The following is a 23747-nucleotide window of genomic DNA, read 5'->3' on the forward strand; positions in this document are numbered from 1 at the left end:
TTTTTCTCGGAGGAGATTTTCTCCGGTGCCATGTGTGCAGCGGCGGCGGCAGCGCGCCTTTGCAGAGTCTCCACGCACTGCAACTGCTGCTGCCGTCGTCAGGCTCGCCGGCCACTCCCACTCTCATCGCCGATAGCACGGAGCTTCTGAATCTTTCTATGGATCTGAATTGAAACGAACAAAATGCAAGGTGCCGAAACGAAATCGCTGGTCCTAGATTCTGCAGAATTGATGTCTTTATCTGTAAGAAAGATTCAGTTGAATGGCAACAAGGGCACCAGTGGTCTAGTGGTCTAGTGGTAGAATAGTAACGGCCCAACTATTCATTCTTCAAAGCCCACACAGAAAACTTCGCCTCCATCCATGGACTTAGCTCCTTACTCTATATGGGCCGAATAATTCGGCCCATAAACTCTCTCCTCATCTCCTCCCCACCCTAGGCCAATACATCCGCGCGCCGCCGACTCCTCCTCTTGCCCCCCCTCTCGCCGCGCCGCCGCCGCCTCTGCCCGTCAGACACACCTCCCCCCTCCTCGAGGACAAGGGACTCTCCTCTCTCGCCGGCGGCGGCCGTCGGCGACGACGTACTAGTACTCCACCCCCACTCAGCTGTACTGACGCGGCTTGTGTGGATCCGAGCTTGGATTGGTCGATTCCTTCTGTTCTCGTGAGTCGGTCTTTGCCCTCGCGGTTCGTTTTGCTCTGCCTTTTTTTTAGGTTGCTATCTGTATATTATGTGAACAATGGCGCACCGAAGTTCACTCAGATTCTTGACTGTTTTTTGTTGTTTGCTGTTGCTGTTGCCGCTGTTGAAGGTAACCATGGCCAGTGCCAAGCCCGCCGCTGAACAGAAGGCTATGGAAGGGGGCGAGCAGGAGGCTCTGGATGAAATGGAGAAGAAGGTGCACAAGTACTCGCGGGGGAAGGCTGCTTACCTTGGGGTGAGACTGCTGCTAAACTACTTCTTCTTCAAAAATCTGCGTCCCTGTTTGATTCACATGTGTATGTGTGGTTTATGTTGGGTTTATCAGACTCTTCGCGACAAGAAATTGAAAGGGCAGCTCGCCGCAAGAGAGAAGCTCTATGGACACTCCGCCAAAGCCGCCGTTCAGACCGAGAAGGTGCGGTTGTTGATTCTTGTAATGAATGTTTCTGGGAGCATATGCAACACAATGGGAGAATTGAGAATCTGTCGTTTGTTGATCTTTATTTTTGCTTCCAATTTTGCAGTGGCTCTTGCCTACCGAGGGCGGCTATTTAGAGCCTGATGATGATGGTCTGGAGAAGACGTACAGATATCAGCAAACTTCGCTCCGGGAGGACGTGGATCTTTTGAGTTCAAGAAAGCCATTTGATATGATCTTACCTTGTAAGTGTCTAAATCTGTTTTTTTTGTTCTTTGAAGCTGTGATATCATAGGCGGCTTGTTAAATCAAGCCCTAATTTTTTCCCCTGCTACATTAGATCTTGATAAATGAAAACCCCTATCTCAAGAAACCATCATCTTGCTTAATTTATCCATTACTAATTTTGGTTTAAAAAAAACTAAAAAGAAGTGTAGAAGGAACACCATTAGTGTTTTCAATTGAATTATTTTATTTCCAATACACTTATTTTGTAGCCACTATAAAACTTTCCCTGTTCCTCTTCTGTAAATTCCCCCTTCTTCACTTCTTCTAATTGTGGCAGGGGTACACTGTTCTATTTATCTGGATGAATGCTGATTTTTTTTTGTTTAAATATATATAACCATAGCATTTATTTATCTTCATTTCTGTATCATCATGTAACAATGTATCTTTTTTGGAATAATTGCTAGATAGCACTTTTCATCTACTTGCTGCTATTAACTTTTCGGATGACAACCAACAAGTTATGAGGGATTGACTAGCTCTTCTCTTATGATGCAGTACTTGGCCCTTATACTCTAGGATACACGGGAAATGGCCGGTATATGGTAGTAGGTGGACGAAAAGGTCATGTCGCTATGATGGATATGTTGAATTTGGAACTCGTCAAGGAGTTTCAGGTCATTTTTTCAGAACTCAAGACTTTTCCCAGCATGCATTTTTTTTCCTTATATGAGTCATATTTTTTACGTCTTCCTACTGGTATTTCTATCCATGCGTTTATGGCACTTTCTGTTGTAGTAGAGGTTTCTGGTTATGAAAGAACAGAACCATCTTTATCCTGGTCAAATTCCTACCATGTCCCCTATTCTTTCAAGTTCTTTTCCCTGGCTATAGTAATCAACATGACTGTTTTTAATTTGCACAGGTGAGGGAAACTGTGCGCGATGTGGCATTCTTACATAATGAGCAACTCTATGCTGTCGCCCAGAAAAAGTAATTTCCTTAATATACTCAATCTTTGCAATATTTTTCCAATGCTCATAACATAGGTCAACATGTTCCATATTCTGGTCTTGAGTCTTGACAAAGATGTAGACAAACTGAGAGGTCAATGAAGCAAAAAGTGCAAGAATCAACCTAGGCTGACTATATAAACAAACTGAGAGGTCAATGAAGCAAAAAATGCAAGAATCAACCTAGTCTGACTATATAAACAAACTGAGAGGTCAATGAAGCAAACAGTGCAAGAATCAAACTAGGCTGATTGCTCAGAGGCTCAGAGCTTTAAAGTTTAAACACACATAAGTACTTCTAGCACATTATGGTTTGGTTTGTGGATCAATTAGGCTATAGAATAATGCAAGATTTCCTGTATGATTCGTTATAAAAATTTGCTGGAGTGGTATAATTCTATGCTACTTCCGTGAACAAGAAGCCTAATTTCTGGCAGTTTTTTGAACTGCTAGTACATAGATTGAGGATGAGCAAATTGAGCAATGTGCGGTAGGCTGGGGTAGAATTGCCTTCTGAGTTCTGATTGCCCTACTGGAGTATAAGTCATTGATCTGTCCCTGGAAATGATGATCATTCCTGTACATGGCAGGGAACCTTTGTTTTTTTTTTTGGCCAGCCCAGAGGTGGAGCCACACCAAAATTTGGTTTTTAAAATATTTTCTATATTTTACTTTTTTTTTCACTAGCGTGTAATACATAGCTTATCTCCACAGTTTTCCACGTCTATTTTTGATGAAATTTGTGGGCATAACTCCAAATATTGTCAAACATTTTATGTTACCTTTCCATGTAATTTTTAGACTTCCTCATGTGATATTCTTTTAACAGGTACCCCTACATATATAATCGACATGGCACAGAAATTCACTGCTTAAAGGTAATTATGATGTAAACACATTGGCTTTCTGAATGAATGTGCCTAGCTATTGATGATTTTGAGAAATTGTTAGTTTTGTTGTTGTTTCACATGTTTTCAGTTAACATGCAGGAAAGTTAAAACTTTATAGCTATTTAATTTTTACTTTATGTATGTCTATGCTTTGATGTGGTATACTGGTATCTCTCAAAGTTCAGTAAAGATTTGAATGTATATCTTATCTTGTTTAGGATTCTGAATGTTTTGTGTCCACAGGAACATGGTAAATCGTTGAAGCTCCAATTTCTGGAAAAGCACTTTCTCTTGTCATCAATAAACAGCTTTGGGCAGCTCCATTACCAAGATATAAGCACTGGTGAGATGGTTGCAAATTACAGGACAGGTCTGGGACGTACTGATGTTATGCGGCTAAATCCTTACAATGCTGTTATTGGCCTTGGGCATGCTGGTGGCAAAGTTACCATGTGGAAGCCAACCAGTGTGAAACCCCTTGTCACAATGCTGTGCCATAGTGGCCCTGTGACAGCCATTGCATTTGACAGGGGTGGTCATCTTATGGCAACAGCAGGTGTTGACAGGAAGGTCAAGATTTGGGATCTCAGGAAGTATGAGGTTATAAATTCTTATGCTGCACGTGCACAATCCCTGGATTTCAGCCAGAAAGGTTTGTTGGCCTGCAGCAATGGATCTCAAGTAGAGATATTCAGGGATACCGGGGGACAGGATTATAAAATTTATATGAAACATAGAATGGTAAAGGGATACCAGATTGGGAAGGTTTTGTTCCGTCCTTACGAGGATGTTCTGGGGATTGGTCACTCCATGGGCCTTTCTGCCATTCTTGTTCCTGGATCTGGTGAGCCAAACTTTGATACCTTTGTTGACAACCCCGTTGAGACTTCCAAGCAGAGAAGGGAGAAGGAGGTGCAATCCCTGCTTAACAAGCTCCAGCCAGAGACGATAATGCTTAATCCGAACATGATAGCTACCGTAAGACCTTCAAGGAAGAAAGAGAAGAAGACCAAGAAGGAGATTGAGGAGGAGATGGAAGACGCCGTAGAGGCTGCCAAGAGCATCGAGTTCAAGAAGAAGACCAAGGGTAGGAGCAAAGCCAGCAAGCGGGCCAAGAAGAGGGAGGAAGAAGTTTTGAAAGCCAAAAGGCCGTTCCTGGAGCAACACAAGGAAAACGATGGGAGGCCTGACAAGAAACAGCGGGTCAGCGAGGAGATTGAGCTGCCAAAGGCCTTGCAGCGGTTCGCAAAGAGTAGGCAGTGACAATGGAGCACAGAATTTTCTTTTTCTTTTTGTTTGCTGCAACCTCATATTTATCACTAGTGTGCATTGTATCGTGTAGCTGGCAAATGTCATATCTGCTTCCTTGTGAACCATAGGCTTTTGCACATGAGGCAATGGTGCACAGAAGTAAGCACCCAAATTTTGTTCTGAATCTTTTGTGATATGTTGGTCAAATGTGCATGTGACCCCAACGGTGTAGCCGTCGGCTGTTGGTGCCTTGTTAATGTCAGTGCTGAAGTATAGAGTAGCACTACATTTACAGCAGTATTACGTGCTGAGATTCAGTTCCTCTGGTGACCACTCTGGGGAATGCTATTGCTTAATCATCATTCTGGAGCACGGTTGCATAAATGCATAGCTACTCGTTCAGTTGTATTTGCAGCTTGCGTTTTGTACAAGGGAGCATGTTGGCTGATGGTGTTTCTCTGTTTATCACTACAGCAATAGGCATCACTACCTGATAGTTACCGAAACCTTTAGATATTTGAAAGCAACACAACAAATCTGTATCCTGCAATAAGGAGCAAATGCAAGTTATCAAACTATATGAAATTACCAGTCAGTTTTATTTCATCAAGGGCGCCAGTGGTCTAGTGGTAGAATAGTACCCTGCCACGGTACAGACCCTGGTTCGATTCCTTGCTGGTGCATTTTTTCAGTATTTTTTGCCTTTCATATGCTGTTGTTAAATAAATTTTACCTTTCCCTATTGTTTGCCTTTCATATGCTGTTGTTAAATAAATTTTACCTTTCCCTACACTGATGTTAAATTGATGAGATTTTGTTTTTGCGAGAAAAAAAATACATGAGCTTACACTTTTCATATACTGTCGTTATATAATTTTTACCTTTCCCTACACTGATGTTAAATTGATGAGATTTGTTTTTGCGAGGAAAAAAAAATACATGAGCTTACACGAACGTTTCTCCGGGTTTACTCAGTATGAAGCAAAATGGCAAATGCACCAGTGGATTGTGAGCTTGAGAAAGAAGAGAATCCTTCACGGCCATGGGCGATTAGCCGATTACAGTGTTTACACATGGAGCGCTACAACTACAAGTTATCCTTGCAGAAACCGATCCTCTCTCGCCCTCAAAAACCGGCGAGGTGGTCCGGCACGGCGACGACGGTGCCGGCCTCCACCTCGGCGTCCGTGAGCGTCAGCGCCCTCTGCAGCTTCCTGCTGCTGAACACCTCCACCTCCGCCGCGTACGTCGCCACCACCGGCCGGTGGTCCGACATCGTCAGCTCCGCCCTCCCGTAGCTCATCAGCTTCACCCCCTTCCCGAACGACAGTATCCTATCACACCTGATCGATCATACACATCATCCAAAATTCATAAACAAACAAACAAACAGAAAATCGCACTCTCATCGCAGCATTACACACGCAAAATGTGCGAATTTGAGCAAAAGAAAATTGTAAAATGCTGCTATGTTTTTTTATCATTTTAATCAAACTTAAAAAAAGGGAGAATAGCTACTTTAGTCCCTAAAGTTTCTCTGTAGAATCAGTTTAGTCCCTAACCTTTTAAATGGTCCAAAGAAATCCTTAAATTTTATCATAAGGCATAGAATACTCCTTGGGTCCACCAAAATCATCATATGGATATGCCATGTCATCATTCATGCAAAATCTATGACGAATTGTCCAATTTACCCTTACGTATATAATAGAAAAATAAATATAAGGGTGAATTAGACATAGCCATAGGAAAAAAATACTCTTTTTTTTCACCCTTTTGAGGTATATTTTTGCTCTTACATATACCATGTATTTTTTTTTAACTTTTTCCTTTTGTTTTTTATTTTCCTATGCGTAAGGGTAAATTGGACAAATCATATAGATTTTGCATGAATGATGACATGGCATGTCCATGTGGCGATTTTGGTGGGACCAAGGACTATATCAGTCCACATGATAAATTTAAAGGACTTGTTTGGACAATATAAAATATTAAGGACTAAAATGATCCAGGAGCGAAACTTTAAGGACCATATTAGCTATTCTCCCTTAAAAAAATTAACTTAAGAAAATGTTAAAACGACTTATAATATGAAATAGAGTGACGTGCATTTTGCAGTGAGCAGCTGCACGAACGTACCACGCCGGCGTTCTCCTGCCGCCGCGCTGGTCGTCGCCGATGTACTTGGCCGAGTTGAGCTCGTACTTGTACGTCGGCGCGAACTCCAGCACCCCTTCCGTCCACCCGTCGAACGCCCGACCCTTCCTTAGCTCTCGCTTCAGCTGATTTATTATTCAGACATAATAATCAGAGAGATTCAGATCAAACAGCAAGATTCAGATGTGCCACACAGAAACTTTAGGGCCCGATCGATTGACTATGAGCTAATTATAAGCTAAAATGGTTTATTAGCGACGAAAACAAAATTTATAGATAAAACTTTTATACATGTAGAATTAGTCACTTAAAACCCAATGCTAGAAGAAACTATTTAAAATATTTTATAATCAACTTTAAAATTAAGTTTTAGAATTGAACTTTTTGTTGTAACAGACGATTCTATATAGGGCAAACGATGAGGCTCTCATGCTAATTATTCTTGTTCTTCAGATGTGTACCTGATCTTTCTCTGCCAGCTGAGTCCAATCCATCGTCGAAATCAGCTCGTGTGCTCTCTCGTACGCGACGTCGATGCGATAATTCAGATCACCCAACCAAAAAATCCTCCTGCAGAAAATCACAATTGACATTCAAATTCAGATCAGATATGATTTGGATGCACTTTGAATCTTTTTTTAAAAAAATGCGGATTAGTAGCTTCTTACTCATGGTCATAGATGTTTCTCGGCATGCCGACGCCGGCGAAGTGCGTCCGGCGGTGGATCTCCTGCACGTCGGCGTTCCGCTTGTGGAGGTCGGCGGGCTTCTCGCCGGCGGCGAGGTGGGTGCACACGAAGCAGAACATGGTCTGGTACACCGACATGCTCACCGACACGGCGCCCTTGTTGCCGATGTAGCCCATGGCGCCGACGCCGACGGTGGACACCCCCACGTTGTGGACGCACCTCCTCAGCCCGCGCCTCACCCACACCGTCAGGAAGACGCCCACCATCTGCTTGCTCACGATCCTCACGTACGGCGAACGCCTCTTGCGCGCCGCGGCGAGGTCCATGACGAGGTCGGCGATCATGGCGAGGTCGTCGTTCGACTGGTCGGCGGCGGCGGCGGCGCGAGACGGCCTGAATGAGTTGTAGGTTCGGAAGGATCTTGACGATGGCATGGTGGTACTCGCCGTCGCCGTGGCGTGCTTGGCGAGCAGGTCCAGCGGCTGCTCCGGCCATGCCAGGCCGACCCTGTCCGACCTGCTCAGTGTCTTGAGAAGCGTCCGCTGCTGATGCTCGTCGCCGGAGTCGTCCATGGCGGCGGCGGCGTCGGCGGCGGCAGTGAAATGGTTCAGCCTGGTCAGCCTCCTCGGGGTGGCGGCGACGTTCTGCTGCTCGGACTCCGCCGGCGAGCTGAAGAGCGAGTCGTCATCGGTGTTGGTGTCCGTGTCCGTATCGGTGCCAGGGAAGAGCTCGTCGTCATCGGTGGCGGCGGCGGCGGCCGTCGCGTCCCCGCGCGACGGCGAGGGAGGGTGGCTGTAGCACTTGTACCGGGGCCGACTACTCGCCGGCGGCCGCGCCCGCCGCAGCGCGCTGCGGATGAGCTCCTCCCACGCCTGCGCCGGCCGGGCGTCCTCCGCGCCGAACACGTTGCCGGCGTTCAGCGGCACCACTTCTTGGAACCCGAGCACGTAGACGTCGGCGGGCTCGCCGGCGCCGGCGCCGAGCCAGTCGGCGATGTCGAGGTCGCCGGGGGGGACCTTGCCGGCGGCGTTCCAGGTGCCGACGCAGAGCTTGAGCTCCTTGGTGTTGATGTACTGCGCGCGCAGCGTCTCCGAGTTTCGCCGCCGCAGCCTGTACGGCGCGCCGCCCTCCACATTCTCATCTGGGCATTTTTACAAATGGTTAGGGTGTGATGAGCAACTCTGTACAACTTTTTTTTTCTCCTTATTTTTGTTTGAGACCTCCTTTGAAATTGAGGGATTTTTGAAGGATTAATTTTTTAATCATGGAATAAAACATTCGGGTCTTTACTCAATGAGTTACAACCAATTATTATAAGGTTCACACAAAAATAAACTCGCACAGTGAGTATGTAACCAAAGTAACAAAACCAAAATCAGATACAAACTAATAAAAACCAAACAAGATAAAGACCTCACAACATTTTGAAGGATTTATATTCTATTCTGTAAAATCCATGCGTTTCAAAAGAGCCTTGAGCTTGAAAAAAACGCCAATTCTGCAATGGAAGTTTTTCTTTAAAAAAAAGAGCAATGGTGGAATGTAACATTTTCTCAAAAATAATTTTTTAATTCAGTTTCCTAATGTTATTTTTTGGAGTACAAAATGTTGATTTGTTTGGATTCCACATTTTCATTGGCCAGACAACACAGAGTTTGTACTAGTAGCTTCTTTTCCCTTCTAGAAATTGAACCTTTTTTTTACTGCCAAGAAGATTTTGGGACAAAACCCAACTTTGGTACTGTCAGTTGAATGGATCCCAAAATCCAAAAAGAAAAGGTGCCACTTTGAGCAATTGTAGGTAAGCCATTGTTGTGATTGGAGACAAGATTTGATGGAAGCTTGGTGCAAAGCACTAAACAACAGCACTATCACTCTGAAGACTCTGAACAGTCCAAAGCTGCACTTTTCTCCTCCCCATCTTTTTTAGGATAAGAGCAACACGCAAACATGGGAATGTCATCAAACCGTCACATAGACATAAGACTCACCGGCGAGATCGCCGTCGGCCCGCCGCCGCTCCTCGCCGCCGTCGCAGCCGCAGTTCTCTGCTTGAAACCGAACCAATCAGAAGGAGGAAAAAATGTGACTCCTGACTGGTAACTAAATTCTCCTCAAGAACACTTAAATTCAGATGGATAATTTGATCTGAGAAGAGGTTTTTTGTTTTTCAGAAACAGTATGTACCTTGCTCATCAACGTCGCTCCCGTCGTCGTCGTCTTCCTCGTCGGCGTTGAACTCCGAATCCTTGCTCTTGAGGTTGAGCCATTTCTTCAGCACAACCTTGGGCCAAGAAGCCTACAAAAACACACAACCAATTCACCAAATTAGCCAAAATTATCCCTGTTAATTAAGCTGCCAGATGAATCACCAAGAACAACCTGTTCTGAACTGAACCAAGCATTCACCTACCTCTCCTGGCTTCCGCTGATTCTTCTGCACCACCATCTTACTCCTCGTGCCTCAAACACACCAAAAATTCAGACAAAACGGACTAGAAATCCAAATCTACACTGCTTCTGTTTCTCTCTGAATCTTCTCTCCTTCCCTCTCCAATTCTGAATCACTGAATCTTGATCAGTCTCTGCTCCTGTTCTTTCTCGCACCTTTCTTGGATGCGTTCTTCAATGGCCTGAGCTAGCTAGGTGCCTGAAAATGGAGGGGCCTCTTGCACGAGCACCCGTGAGTTGAGCAGTGATATGTTTGTTAGATAGATAGGCAGGACAAGAGAACGGAGCACATGGTGGTTTTTAAGCTCTGAAACAAACGCATTGCCATCTGATGGCGCCAAGCAAACCACAAGAATAGAATAGAATAATAGAATATAATATTATCAATGGGAAAAATGTGGGCATCCGACAAAGCAGGTTGCCTCCCGGCTGCCTCATTTCGCCTGTTCACTTTGATGCCATTTTCAACCTTACCAAATTTTGGTAAAGTTGTCAAAAAGTGGTTACATTTATTTTTCTGTCAAATTTTGGTATCTATATAAGAAATCCTATAAAAATTCTGGCGGCAACTATACCAAAATTTTGGCATTAGTAAGGTTTTTTTTCATCAAAGTGAACAGGCCCTTCATCCGAGAAAATTATCAAACTGACCACTTTGTTTTCACGCGCACGTTACAGTAAACGATGTATTATTTAAAAAAAATTCTATCAAAAGTAACTTTAAAAATTGTAGTAATTTATTTTTCAAATTATTTTTGCTGATAGTTAATTAGTTATGTGCTAATAAATCGCTCTATTTTTTAAAATTTTCCAGCCAGCTATGCCTAACCCAAGCCACGCGTGTGCATTACTTCTTTTGAGTTTTGACCATACCAGTATTTGATGCAACTTTCACCGCGCAATTACCACTGAATCACTGATGCCTACCTAATCATTTCCATAATACTACAGCTGATGTTTCTGGATATGAATTAGTAATTGCTTCAAAGAACTTGTCTTTTTCTTTTTTGATTCCGCGTGTTCTGCGCTGTTTGGTCGGCAGTGTTGACATTTGTTGGTCTGTGGAACTGATTATCCTGAATTGCTTTATGATAACATATCGATTCGTAGAATTATATTAGTTGGAGCTAAATCCAAAGAACTCTGACATCAACAGTAGAAATGGTATTTTGCTATTCAGTGTGGCTCTGACATTTCGAACGGTTTGTTATAAAGTTTGGCATCACAATCAGTTGGTTGCAAGTCCATTAGTTAGCTCCAATAATGAAATGAGTAACAACAATTTTGTCACAAATCGTGGTTAATTAATCATTCTATGATCTGTCAGTGTGATTTTGAGCTCGCCGTATTACGTGCAGAATCCACTGTTAATGGCTCGATCAGTTAGGTGACAACACTGATGGGGATTAATAATGACAAAGAGATGACATATTTTAGAACATCGTATTGACACCTATTGTCCTGGGGATTTTTTGTTTAATCTTATGTTTGCTATGCGTGTTTGACTTGCTCTGCTGGACACTGGAGACAAGCTAGAACTCCAGCCATGTTCTTCGTACCAGTTGAGTTGATTGCTGCCAACCTCAATCTATGATCTATCATCATCTATGCCTCATCATGGACAGAATCAATCAGGTCACTAATTGTGTCTTTTTGTTATGTTTAAGGTCTAAATGAACTCCTAAGTATATATTAGTTTGTTATTTGTGTTTTTGTTGCGGTTGCTAACTGCAGCATCTCATGATGCATAGTTCATACTACTAGTAACTCTCTAAAGTTTCTTCAGAGAAAATGTTGCGAATACGTCTTCAGATCAGAAACTTAGAAGTTTAACTGTCTAAAAGAATTATTGCAACGTTCTTTATGCTGAAATTAACCTATAACTTACTTGTAAAAACAGCTTTTGGTATCATATTCTCTTAATTATAATATCCCTGAGACCATGAGTGAAACATGCATGTAATGTAGTTGGATGGAACCCTTTTTGAAATATTTACAGGCAGCAGAATCTCCAAGAAATGATGGGAGGGTAGATATCACTATCATTCTGCATGATTTTAACACGAGCTTAATCTGTAGTAATTACCTTTTTTTTCCCTCCGATCCTCTCTCTACTTTCTATCTCCACGTCACTTTCTTCTTAATTGCGTTCACGAAAAAAACTTTCTTCAGTTCTTAATTATTTTTGTCTCGCTCAAAGTACTCAATAATTACACTCAACTAGTGATTCTCATCTTGGCTTACATGCATGATCAAAATTGCCACTGTTTGAGAAAAGCAAGTAATCAAACGCTAAACAATTATTGTCCCAAAATATATAAGACATGATCTATTCAGATTTATAATAGTACTAAAATATGTCTTATTATTAGGAATTATTTAGATTCATAGTACTACGTGTGTCACATTCGGTACCAATTATAAGTTTTTATATTTTGTGATGTACATGATATTCCATTTTTATACTCAGTGCAGTAGCTGCTTCTAGCTCAGTGCCACCTGGCAGCCTACTCCTTTCGTCCCAAAAAAAGATAAACCTTGGATTTCCGTGTCCAACGTTTAATTATTTGTCTTATATGAAATTTTTTTTTATAATTAGTATTTTCATTGTTGTTAGATGATAAAACATGATTAATACTTTATGCGTGACTTGTCTTTTTAATTTTTTTTTATATATTTTTAAATAAGATGAACGGTCAAATATTGGACATGGAAACCCATAGTTTGTCTTTTTTTTTTACGGAGGGAGTAGATGTCACTGCCACGCAACAGTTGACTCGGCAACGCACATCCGCGCGCGCTGGACTCACTGATCCCTGGGAGACACGTCACCTGACGGCTCGTTTCTCAAAGGCGTAGTAGGCAATGCAAGCAACCAATATAGATCCTCTGTAGTACTGGAGCCCATATGTCAGTGAGCAGCGGACCCTCACTTCAGGCAACCACGTTGCTACCGTTAGAACACGACACTGGACGAGCCAAAATGTAACGGCTCGTCAATTCAATCGCTTTTGCGTAAACACGGTGCAAAGTTCAGCGCACGTGCATGATTGTTTTTGTTTTTGAGGGTAAATAGCTAGGCATGTGATTCTATATATAGTGATTAAATAATTAAGGATCTGATTCACATGCTAATTTCGAATTTTTAAAATTCGATCGGTTTCTAAGAATGGTACTCCCTCGTTCCATAATATAAGAGATTTTGAGTTTTTACTTGCACTGTTTGACCACTCATTTTATTCAAAAAATTTTAGAATTATTATTTATTTTTTTTGACTTACTTTATTATCCAAAGTACTTTAAGCACAACTTTTCGTTTTTTTATATTTGCACAAATTTTTTGAATAAGACGAGTGGTTAAATAGAGCAAGCAAAAACTCAAAATCCCTTATATTATGGGACGAAGGGAGTAGTATTATTAGATATTCCTTTTCTGTTTCCTTTTATTAGTCATGAAAAAGAGTTAGTAATAAAAAGTGAGGACAAAAATTCTTTTAAAACCAAATTGTAACCTTTTAAATGAGTTTCGGCCTTTGAGCTGAAGTATAGAGCCAAACACCTCTAAGATCAAGATTGTAGTCACATATAAATATACTTTTTTCACTCAAACCCTAAACCATATCCTGAGTAGTAGAAACACATTTTTCTGGACGTGACGAGTACTATATGAAATATGAGCAAAATTTATACAGAAAAATATATCTTTGCAGGAATTCTCACGTACATTCTATGTACTCGAAACAGTGTCTCCAGAACTATCCATAATTTTGGAGACACATAACTCTCGTATTCGATCCATAAATAAAACCGTGTCTTCAAAACCATCGTCACATTGCACACCGTCACCTTCCTACGTGAGAGTTTCATACGTACGTGTAACGAAATGTTGGTTAATTTCCCTACTGCCCTTTTTGTGAACATGCAATATTTCCATGAATTCTCCTTACACATTGTTCACACCCACCTGTGGCTCGATCGTGTGGTCTCTCTCCCCTTGGTCATTTTCTTATCTTTTTTGTCTTTATGATTTTGGTTTTTTTCAGAAACACGTAATGCTATAGCTACAGTAGCAGTGAAGCAAAACCTTCTCAGCTAATTCCAAGGAGTCTCCATCACGCATCAGGTTCGTCAGGCTTGGAGTCGTTTTGCATTGCAGCACAATTTCTCTGATAGTTACGGCCTCGATGTGACAATAAACAGGACGAAAAAGACAGTGGGGATTGTTGATTCCAAATTCTTGCAAGATTAGATCAGCTCAAATGGCAGATTATTAATCCGTGCATCACAAAACTAATTAATTAGACTGGAGCCATACACGTGTACTTCAACCATATTCTACTAATCATATTTGTTCCTACTATTAGACCGTGTCAGCATGGTTTAGATAAACAAAGGGTCGGTGAAGCTTACTAGTGACAAAATAGTCATCAACACCCTGACATTTAGTTAAAATATTGTCGTTAGAACAACTCAACAACATATGGATATTGCAGGCAATGCCAGTTCACATGATCTATCTCTCGGTCTCTCCGATATTTGAAACATGAATATTTATTTTCTCGAACGCACAAAAAATTTGCACGTCAATATATTAGCAGGAAATGAGTTTTTGTTATACAAAGCAATCAGCCAGACTGGCTTATGCCTAAAAGGGGGGACTTGAAGCTAGGAACTACTACGACGGTTAAAAACGCAACTCCAAACAGCGGGAGGGGGCAGAGCCACGCTACACTACCAAGAAATCCCCCAAAAAAAGCAACGCCGACTAAAGACCACAGCTGGCCCTCCGAACGGATGGACTCCAGAACCACTGCGACCGAAGCGAGCGCAGAGTCGAAAACCCTGAAGTTTCGTTCCTTTCTATATATATATATATATATATATATATATATATATATATATATATATATATATATATATATATATATATATATATATATATAATCTTCAAGATGTTGCTAACTACTCCCTCCTTTCTCAAAACTTTGGTCACTACATAATGTTCATATTTAAATTTTAAGCACTTGTCTTTTTCTTTAGAACTATAAATACTTTGGTGTTCATAAACGTCTCAGGGGTTGTTCAAATTAATGTCATTTCAAATCATACCATTTTTTAAAGTTGTCGAAAATTACCTCCATTTAGTTTTTTTTACCAAACTCTAGTAAATAGTAAATACATAAGAAATCCTGTCAAAACTTAGCAATATTGTTAAATTATCAAAATTTGGTAAGATTTATTTTGGCTACAATCTGAACATACCCTTACATCCTAAACTTAAGCACTAACTTTTCGTTCATTACAGTCTAACCAATAAAAAAACATCAAAATTAATTAAAACGATGCCGACAACTATTTGGAATGGAGTTCGTAGCAGCTAGCTAGAACGTTCGCGCGGGTGCGATTTACCGATCGATCGATGCCCAAAACACACGTTGCTTTCCATGTATCGATCAGCGAAATTTACGCGCATCGAACGTCACATTCGGCGTTGCAGGTTTGCATATTTGCAAGAGAGCCGCGTGCATCACGCACGCATATATGCATGTGTATACGTGACACGGTAACACAGATTATTGGCGAATCCAAAAATTGTGGCGCGCGTGGGAAATGGCCTGACCATACATGATATAGGGCGTGTCCACTTTACTACCATTTTCAATCTTACCAAGTTTTAGCATTGCTAAATTTTAGTAAAGTTGACAAAATGTTAACGAGGTTGTCAAATTTTGGCAAGATTTCATATGTGCTTACTAAAATTTAGCAACAAACTAAACGTAGCCAAAATTTTGACAACTTTACCAAAGAATAATATGGTTGAAAATAGCATCATAGTGAACATGCCCATATACTCACTTGGTTTTTTAATAGGTGACACATTTGACTTTTAAACATATATTTGATCTTCTGTTTTATTCTAAAACTTTGTGCAAATACGTAAGATATAAATAATGCTTAAAGTATTTTAAGTGATAAAACAACTAACAATAAAGTACATGATAATTTTAAAAAAGTGAATAAGACGAATGGTCAAACATGTATCAGAAATCAATAGTGTTATCTATTACTCCCTTCGTCCTAAAATATAAGTATTTTTGGACTTAGATACAATTTTTTAGATTCTACTTTGACCAACAATAAGTATAAAAATAAGATGTCTTAAATAAAAAGAGTTATTATGATATTTTGTTTAATAATAAATCTAGTAACATCAATTTTACATGATTGATCTTTTTAATTATTTTTGCTATTAATTATCAAAGTTAAAAAGGTTGACTTGACAGTATGTTATAAATTTTATGTTTTGGGATGGAGGCAGTAGAAAAAAAAAGGTAGTATATGTACTTACATGCAGTATGCACATTATTGGTAATTTGGTATTACAAGATAACCGTGACAACAAATAACTGTAGGTTTTGACATTGGGTTATATATCCTACATTGATCAATAATATTTTCAAAATATTCTAATAGTTTAGCATAAAAGATGTATCATTAGATTTTATATCAAAATTACTATACTAATATCTTATATTTAAATTTATCTGCTTTCCTATCGGTTAAAAATTAATAGTTAAAGTTCTCCGGTCAACCAATAAACATGCATGTATGAACGTGCAGGGAGTAAATGTATTTCACCTAGCTTTTAGAGCAGGTTTAATAGTATCGCCGGCTACAAGCTATAAATGTGTACCATGTCATCTTATAGTTAGAGAGTACAATAATAAACTGTTGATACGTTAAACAAGTAATATCTTTATTAATTTTTTAATCACCTCAATCTCTTTCTTCTTTACCCTTCCCTCTCTCACTCCGCTGCAACACTGACAAAAAGCAATGCACAGACGTCTAGGAGCTCGTGTGCGCTGGCGACTAATTTACCGTCCGCTCGCACCCTCTTTCCTCCCTTCTCTCGCCCATATCATCATCAAATCTGACGTGTAGCTCATATCACTGGCTCAATCTACCTTATTAAACCTGCTCTTATGTGGGGAATATTTCGGATATACATCACTTGTACTTAGTTGCGAAAAGCCTAATTCCCGAACACGCGTGGGCACCTCACGAATGCGCCCAGACAATGGATTGGTGATAGTGGCAGGGGCAAAGTGAGACGAAAGAGAGGGGGAGGAGATCAACTGCCGGGGCCACAGTGCATGCTTGGTGCCTTTCGATGCTCGCGAGGCTGGCGGTTGCAGTGGAGGAGGTGAGAACACCAAAGGGGAGAGAAGGGAGTTCGCCAGAGAAAGGCCATCTTTGACACATCCCGCTCCTATCGCTGAACTTGTACGCTCGTTCACGGTCAAGTTTGGAGAATACTAAGATGGAGAGAGAGAGAGAGAGAGCTGGAGATTAGGGTAATGGGATGCTGGGCTGTCAGTATGCGTTTGTAACCCATAAATGCTCGCCTATTAGCCCCACCCACTTAGTTGTATGGAGTTTTGTTCAAACTCTAAAAAACTTCAGTCTTCTACGATAATTAATTACTCCGGTGCACGTAGGTCAATTAGGCGTACAGTCACCGGTGTGTATGCTCTTTTGGGAAAAAAAAACATTTTCCTAACTTGTGGCTAATTGCACGTGCAGTTTATCATCAAGTTTTACTTAAGTCCATACGGCTTGCTAGCATGTCATTTGGCGTTAATTATACCTACCACACATGCAGCATGCCACATTGCCTCTGTCAGAAGAAAATGTAGTAGTAGCTTCGAGACAACAAAGACGACAGTTTTTTCTCCACAACAATCTCGAGGTCAAATCTTGATTAATTATGCTAATTAACGCGATCCGGATATACAATCTGCAGATATATTACTTAATTACACTAATGATGAAACGCTAATTGCCTTTTTTTTTCTCCACCAAGTTGATGAAATGATCGATCACCTGTCTTACCATTACCTTACCGAAAGTCCCTTTATGAGATAGAGACGCTAATTAAATATAGTTTTCCATGAGAAAAATGCTGTCACTGATCAATTATGCTTAGAGAAACAGTAACCATAATAATAAATAAATTCATTCCCTGCTGTAGCAAGGAGGCACGTGACGCAAGCATCAACGTCAGACCGCTGGCCCATTATCCGATCTAAGCCCACGGCCCCAGGCTCGAAATATCCGGCCCATATACTTACATGGGCCGGGATCTGAAACAAACATCAGGCCTAACTACGTAATGGGCCCAGATTTAGGCCTCCTAACGAGGCCTTGATGGGCTAAGCGCCATCATGGGCCTCCGCTTTTTTTCGAAGCCCACGGCGAATTCCCTTCCCAGCGCCGCCGTAGCCGCCTCTGCGTCGGGGTTTGCGCGGGAAAAACCGAGGAATTTCCCGCCGGTTCGCGCCGGCCGCGGTTCATCATTCTTTGGCCTCTCCGAAACCTAGATCCCAAATCGACCCAAGCCATGGCCGCCGCCGCCGTCGCCGACGAGGTCACCGAGGCGATGGAGCAAGTCGAAGGGGAGCGTGAGGAGGCCGACGCGGTCGCTGATGAGGCCGCCGAGGTGATGGAGCAAGCCGAAGGGGAGCGGGAGGAAGCCATCGATGCGGTCGCCGGCGAGGCCGGCGAGGTGATGAAGGAAGTCGTCGAAGGGGAGCGGGAGGAGGCGAATGCCATGGCCGATGAGGCCGATGAGGCGATGGAGCCGGAAGGGGAGCGGGAGGAGGAGGCAGACGCCGTCGCCGACGAGGCCACCGAGCCGATGGAGCAAGTCGAAGGGGAGGGGGAGGATGGCGACGCCGCCGCGCAACGGCCGGCGCTGCCGCTGGGGAGGGTGAAGCGGATCATCCGGGTGGACCGTGACATCAAGAAGGTGACCAACGAGGCGGCGCTGCTCATCGCCGCGGCCACGGAGCTCTTCGTCGGCTCCCTCGCCGCGGGCGCCCACAGGGCCGCCTCCCGGCGCGGCCGGCGCGCGGTGCGTGCCGTGCACGTGCGGGCCGCCGCGCGCGAGCACCGCCCCACCGCCGACTTCCTCCTCGACTGCCTCCCCGCCGCCGAGGAGGCGGCGCCTGCTCGCGCGGCTGCCGCCGGTCCCAGCCGCGGCGGCGGAAGAGGAGAGGCAAAGCCGTTGCCACGTGGGACCCGCCGCATCGACGCGTTCTTCCAGAAGACCACCTAGTGGTGTTCCCTCTCTGTATGTGTCTAATGCATCCGCTGCTCTAAATGTTTGGAGAAAAATTTCACTCGCAGATGAAACTATGAATTTTTATCATTTCGTTAGTCAAGCTCGTTTCCAATGTCTTGCAATGATTTGGTATGACCTGCTCAAATCTTGATTCCGGTTGCCGTGAATTTTGCGATGCAGTTTCGGTAGGAATTGGTCTTTGTAAGATGATCTAGCTAATATATTTCTAGGTCCTGGTTCAAACACATGATTCTCAAAAGAATATATAATGCTAATACTAAGATTGCGACTTACCTTAGTTTCAGTGATCCTCTGTGATTCACCTCTCTGATAGATTACACTTATTCTGCAAACAGTTTATTGTTTTGGTCTTCATGCAGTGATTCGGTAATTATATGCTGACGCTGTGACGCATACTGTGATAAGAAACACAAAACAAGGTTGTCCTTAGCTACTTTGTCGCTGGTTAGGATGCCGAGCCGTGTTGGTTTCATCTGAGGAAGTAGCTTGATTCCCTCTTGCCATGGAACATGTTAGCATCACAAAATTTGCATGAGTGGAACCCCACACTTTTGAAAGAATCCCACACTTTTTGGGTGTTTACCTGGGAAACAAGTAAGGCCTTAGTTTTTACACCAGTTTTAGAAACATTCTGCTCTCTTTCTTGTTCTTATTTGTTCTCAAAAAATCATGTTCATTTTACCTGTCTAAACAGGATAAGGATCAGAATCAGCATATTAGGATGGTTATTTATGTGTAACCACTAATTCCATATGAATTGATGAATAATAAAATTGTTCTTTTATTGCATAAATTCAGAAATGTCAACACACTGCTTGCCTGATGAGTGACAATAATCTCATATCAACAGATAATACAAATTCGTTAGAGATTTTCTGCTGGACAGAACTACTCCTGGTAAAAGACTAATAATATGATTTTCAGATTTTTGGCATCTATAACATATGAATGTTGTGAGTCCCTAAACTTTAGGGCACTGACTTCTGATGCCACAAGGCATCAATGCACATAGGCAGCTTCTTTATATCTGCACAACGAAGCTATGCAGGAAATCCAAAGGTGAAGCTTAGGCTCATTTGCTGCATGCACCTCTTCCCTCAGCAGCTCATAACGCTGCACAACCATGGGCCCCCTTTGGACCTTCATTCTGCTATATCCTGAGATCTTCCTAGCTATCATCTGCTTCTTCTGGTTTTCACTCTTCCGTCCCATCAGGCAGCGCCAGAAGAGCAACCTCCCAGTGAACTGGCCTGTTTTTGGTATGCTTCCATTCCTCGTGCAGAATCTGCACTATATCCATGACAAAGTCGCAGATGTGCTCCGCGAGGCGGGGTGCACCTTCATGGTCAGTGGCCCGTGGTTCCTCAACATGAACTTCTTGATTACCTGTGACCCAGCCACGGTCAACCATTGCTTCAATGCCAACTTCAAAAACTACCCGAAAGGCAGTGAGTTTGCTGAAATGTTTGACATTCTAGGTGATGGACTCCTTGTAGCAGACTCTGAATCATGGGAGTATCAGCGACGCATGGCAATGTACATATTTGCTGCCCGTACCTTTCGGTCCTTTGCGATGTCCACCATCACGAGGAAGACTGGCAGTGTCTTGTTACCCTACCTTGATCACATGGCTAAGTTTGGCTCAGAGGTTGAGCTGGAGGGTGTCTTCATGAGGTTCTCACTAGATGTGACATACTCTACTGTGTTTGCAGCTGACCTTGACTGCTTGTCAGTGTCTTCCCCAATCCCTGTGTTTGGCCAAGCTACGAAGGAAGCTGAGGAGGCAGTGCTGTTCAGGCACGTTATACCACCAAGCGTGTGGAAGCTCTTGAGGCTGCTCAATGTCGGGACCGAGAAGAAGCTGACCAATGCAAAGGTGGTGATCGATCAATTCATCTATGAGGAGATTGCCAAACGGAAGGCGCAGGCAAGCGATGGGCTCCAGGGAGACATCCTGTCCATGTACATGAAATGGTCCATTCATGAAAGTGCGCACAAGCAGAAGGATGAGCGGTTCCTCCGTGACACGGCAGTGGGTTTCATCTTTGCTGGGAAAGATCTCATTGCTGTCACACTGACTTGGTTCTTCTACATGATGTGCAAGCACCCACATGTCGAGGCGCGGATCCTCCAAGAGCTCAAGGGCCTTCAAAGCTCCACCTGGCCCGGGGACCTCCATGTCTTCGAGTGGGACACGCTCCGGTCTGCCATCTACCTCCAAGCCGCACTCCTTGAGACACTAAGGTGACACATCTTTGATCTCCCCATTCTCCCCCAATCTCACTAACAATTAATCTCCCTCTCTTCATCTTCTGACATTCTGACCAACTATTACATTGCTTGAATTGTGTTCCAGGCTCTTCCCCGCAACCCCGTTCGAGGAGAAGGAGGCGCTCGTTGACGATGTTCTCCCTAACGGTACCAAGGTGAGCCGGAACACGAGGATCATCTTCTCGCTGTACGCCATGGGGAGGATAGAAGGGATCTGGGGCAAGGACTGCATGGAGTTTAAGCCGGAGCGGTGGGTGTCGAAGAGCGGGCGCCTTCGCCACGAGCCAAGCTACAAGTTCCTGTCCTTCAACACCGGGCCCAGGAGCTGCCTCGGGAAGGAACTCAGCCTCAGCAACATGAAGATCATCGTTGCCTCCATCATCCACAACTTCAAGGTTGAGCTGGTCGAGGGCCATGAGGTGATGCCGCAGAGCTCTGTCATACTTCACACGCAGAACGGCATGATGGTCAGGCTCAAGAGAAGGGATGCAGCTTGATAACCATGCTGTCAGCTTAGCTATCCTGCTTTCTTGTGTTATGTATATCTGCATGAGACTAGATGTCTATATGCAGAGTTGATGAGATGGAATTATTATTAGAAAGTGTAAAATGTCTGGTTGGATTAGTGTCAGAATTGTAACCATGTGAAAGGAACAAAAATGTTGTGGTGATTGGTATATGATTGTGTGATGGTCTTTGGGTTGATTTATTCAAGTATTTGTGAAGAACAGTGTACTTAACATATCAGTTAAGACTTGAGAGTAAGTATCGGGTGATTATTATTATCTGGTGACCACGTCTGTATGTGATGGGCTTTACAAACCTGCATACGAGAATAGGATAATTCTTGTTTCGTTTTCATGACCAGTTCACAAGTAAACCATTAGACTGCAGAGGCTCCATCATTTCTTCACTTTTAAAAGAAACATTTGGCTGGGCCCACTTATATTTTTCGTGTAAACTCAGAATCGTCAAGCGAATTGTATTGGTTCAGCTCATCGAAAAGTTTGATGGTCTCATTGTCGCCGAGTAGTTGGTGAAAGATGCCTTCAGCTTGTGGTGAAATGTGACCTCTGGATGTTTTTTGGTGTTTTTGCAAATATTTATCCAAACTATAATTTTATTTTTGAAATGGTCTAGAACAAAGGAACAAAAAAAAAAACAGAAGTAGCACATCGCTGTTCAGTTTCAAAAATTGTACTACAAAGTAAGTTCACCAAAAGACTTCAATAGCACGTTTACCAGAGACTGCAAAACTGGTCTGCTTTCTTAATGGAAATGACGACTTCAGACATAGGTAAACCTTAGTGACATATATATAAGTGAAGTAAATAATATTTCTTTGAGGCCATTAGGCAAACTTTCTTAATCACAAGAAAACTCTTTTGGTATACCAGCAAGGCCTAATGAATCATATATAGAGTACAGGAGTACCTTATCTGTGGGCAGTTTTAACTTGTTGCACTAGAAGAGAACTTTTGGTTGGAGAAACCAGAAGTTTGCCTAATGGTGGCAAAATGATCAGCACAAATGGTAGCACTACTGACAATAGTGGATTGTATGATCCTCTTTTCCAACCCTGTCTGACCAGAAACTAATGGCCAGCTAATCTTGATGTGATCAGTATTCAGTGGTAACCCTTTTATGTCTACTAGAACGAACTTGCTATACATTACATCAATTTGGTTCAAGCAAAGAAAATAAATCACATACTTCCTCCAGACACAAAAAGAGTGCCATATTTAAATTCATGCAGTTAACATAAGTTAACTTTAATCATAATGATTATTCAGAAATATGAAAATGACACGTGCAAGTTTATTATAACAAAATATCTCATAATATCACACTTATATCGTAACACTTTTCTATGTATTTATAGAAAGGAGAATTAAATGGTCAAAGTCATAATTTGTGACTAGAGGGAGTAACATTCGGGAAACTATTCTAATCCCTCGAGGGAATGTTCCCTCGTTTGCTCAAAAACCATCTAAACGGTTATGAAAAATTCTGGAAAAATTTGAAAACATTCATACAACACATATATACAACTCCACAAAATCTTAAGTCCAAACTCAACTCACACGTCGAGATATAAAAAAGACAAATTCAGCGTATGAATAGTAGCGTACTGTTTATATCTAAATTTGTCTTTTTTGTTTCTCGATGTGTAGATCGAATTTAAACATGAATTTTGGTGGACTAGTAGGTATCATTATACTCTACATTATCAATTTTTTTTAGAATTTTTCACAACTATTTTCATCGAATTTGGAAGAAAAAGGTATACGAGGGGATATCCCCTCGAGGGATTAGAATCCACACTCGTAACATTCTGTTTTTTTATTTTTCCAAAGTAATTGCAATACCTACATGTTCATAGGTGGTTGCATTTAGGTCAATGTTGATGGTGAATCCAATATAATACTTCCTCCATTTTTTTTATATTTAACATCGTTGATTTTTTTACTTACGTTTGGCCATTGTTCTCATTCAAAATTTTATACAAATATGTAAAATCATAA

The 23747-nt window shown here is 42.3% G+C and overlaps 4 protein-coding genes across 5 annotated transcripts; 3 read left to right on the top strand and 1 right to left on the bottom strand.

Moving 5' to 3' along the window:
• The first annotated feature begins 452 nt into the window (after window positions 1-452).
• LOC4325333 (probable U3 small nucleolar RNA-associated protein 7) lies at window positions 453-4730 on the top strand. Of its 2 annotated transcripts, none has more exons than XM_015783429.3 (8): window positions 453-690; window positions 816-941; window positions 1032-1121; window positions 1231-1369; window positions 1911-2029; window positions 2278-2345; window positions 3195-3243; window positions 3499-4730. In XM_015783429.3, exons 2-8 carry the CDS (start codon window positions 822-824, stop codon window positions 4516-4518), a joined length of 1605 nt encoding a protein of 534 aa, XP_015638915.1. In that variant the 5' UTR covers window positions 453-690; window positions 816-821; the 3' UTR covers window positions 4519-4730. The 2 variants fall into 2 exon arrangements, with proteins under 2 accessions (XP_015638915.1, XP_015638856.1); XM_015783370.3 differs by having other exon boundaries at window positions 453-667.
• Window positions 4731-5483: 753 nt separating this feature from the next.
• LOC4325335 (type IV inositol polyphosphate 5-phosphatase 3) lies at window positions 5484-10078 on the bottom strand. The gene is made up of 7 exons (XM_015773607.3): window positions 9766-10078; window positions 9540-9651; window positions 9344-9400; window positions 7332-8493; window positions 7125-7233; window positions 6646-6788; window positions 5484-5849 (listed from the first exon to the last, which is right to left on the bottom strand). The coding sequence occupies exons 1-7, from the start codon at window positions 9799-9801 to the stop codon at window positions 5633-5635; spliced, it is 1836 nt and encodes a 611-aa protein (XP_015629093.1). The 5' UTR covers window positions 9802-10078; the 3' UTR covers window positions 5484-5632.
• Window positions 10079-18148: 8070 nt separating this feature from the next.
• LOC4325336 (transcriptional activator HAP5) lies at window positions 18149-19175 on the top strand. Its single transcript, XM_026023402.2, has one exon. It carries the CDS (start codon window positions 18208-18210, stop codon window positions 18922-18924), a length of 717 nt encoding a protein of 238 aa, XP_025879187.1. The 5' UTR covers window positions 18149-18207; the 3' UTR covers window positions 18925-19175.
• Window positions 19176-19279: 104 nt separating this feature from the next.
• On the top strand, window positions 19280-21947 carry LOC4325337 (noroxomaritidine synthase). The gene is made up of 2 exons (XM_015788000.3): window positions 19280-21195; window positions 21308-21947. The coding sequence occupies exons 1-2, from the start codon at window positions 20075-20077 to the stop codon at window positions 21717-21719; spliced, it is 1533 nt and encodes a 510-aa protein (XP_015643486.1). The 5' UTR covers window positions 19280-20074; the 3' UTR covers window positions 21720-21947.
• Window positions 21948-23747: the final 1800 nt, after the last annotated feature.

The sequence above is a fragment of the Oryza sativa genome, chromosome 1 (genome assembly GCF_034140825.1).
Source record: "Oryza sativa Japonica Group chromosome 1, ASM3414082v1".
Taxonomy (NCBI): Eukaryota; Viridiplantae; Streptophyta; class Magnoliopsida; order Poales; family Poaceae; genus Oryza; species Oryza sativa.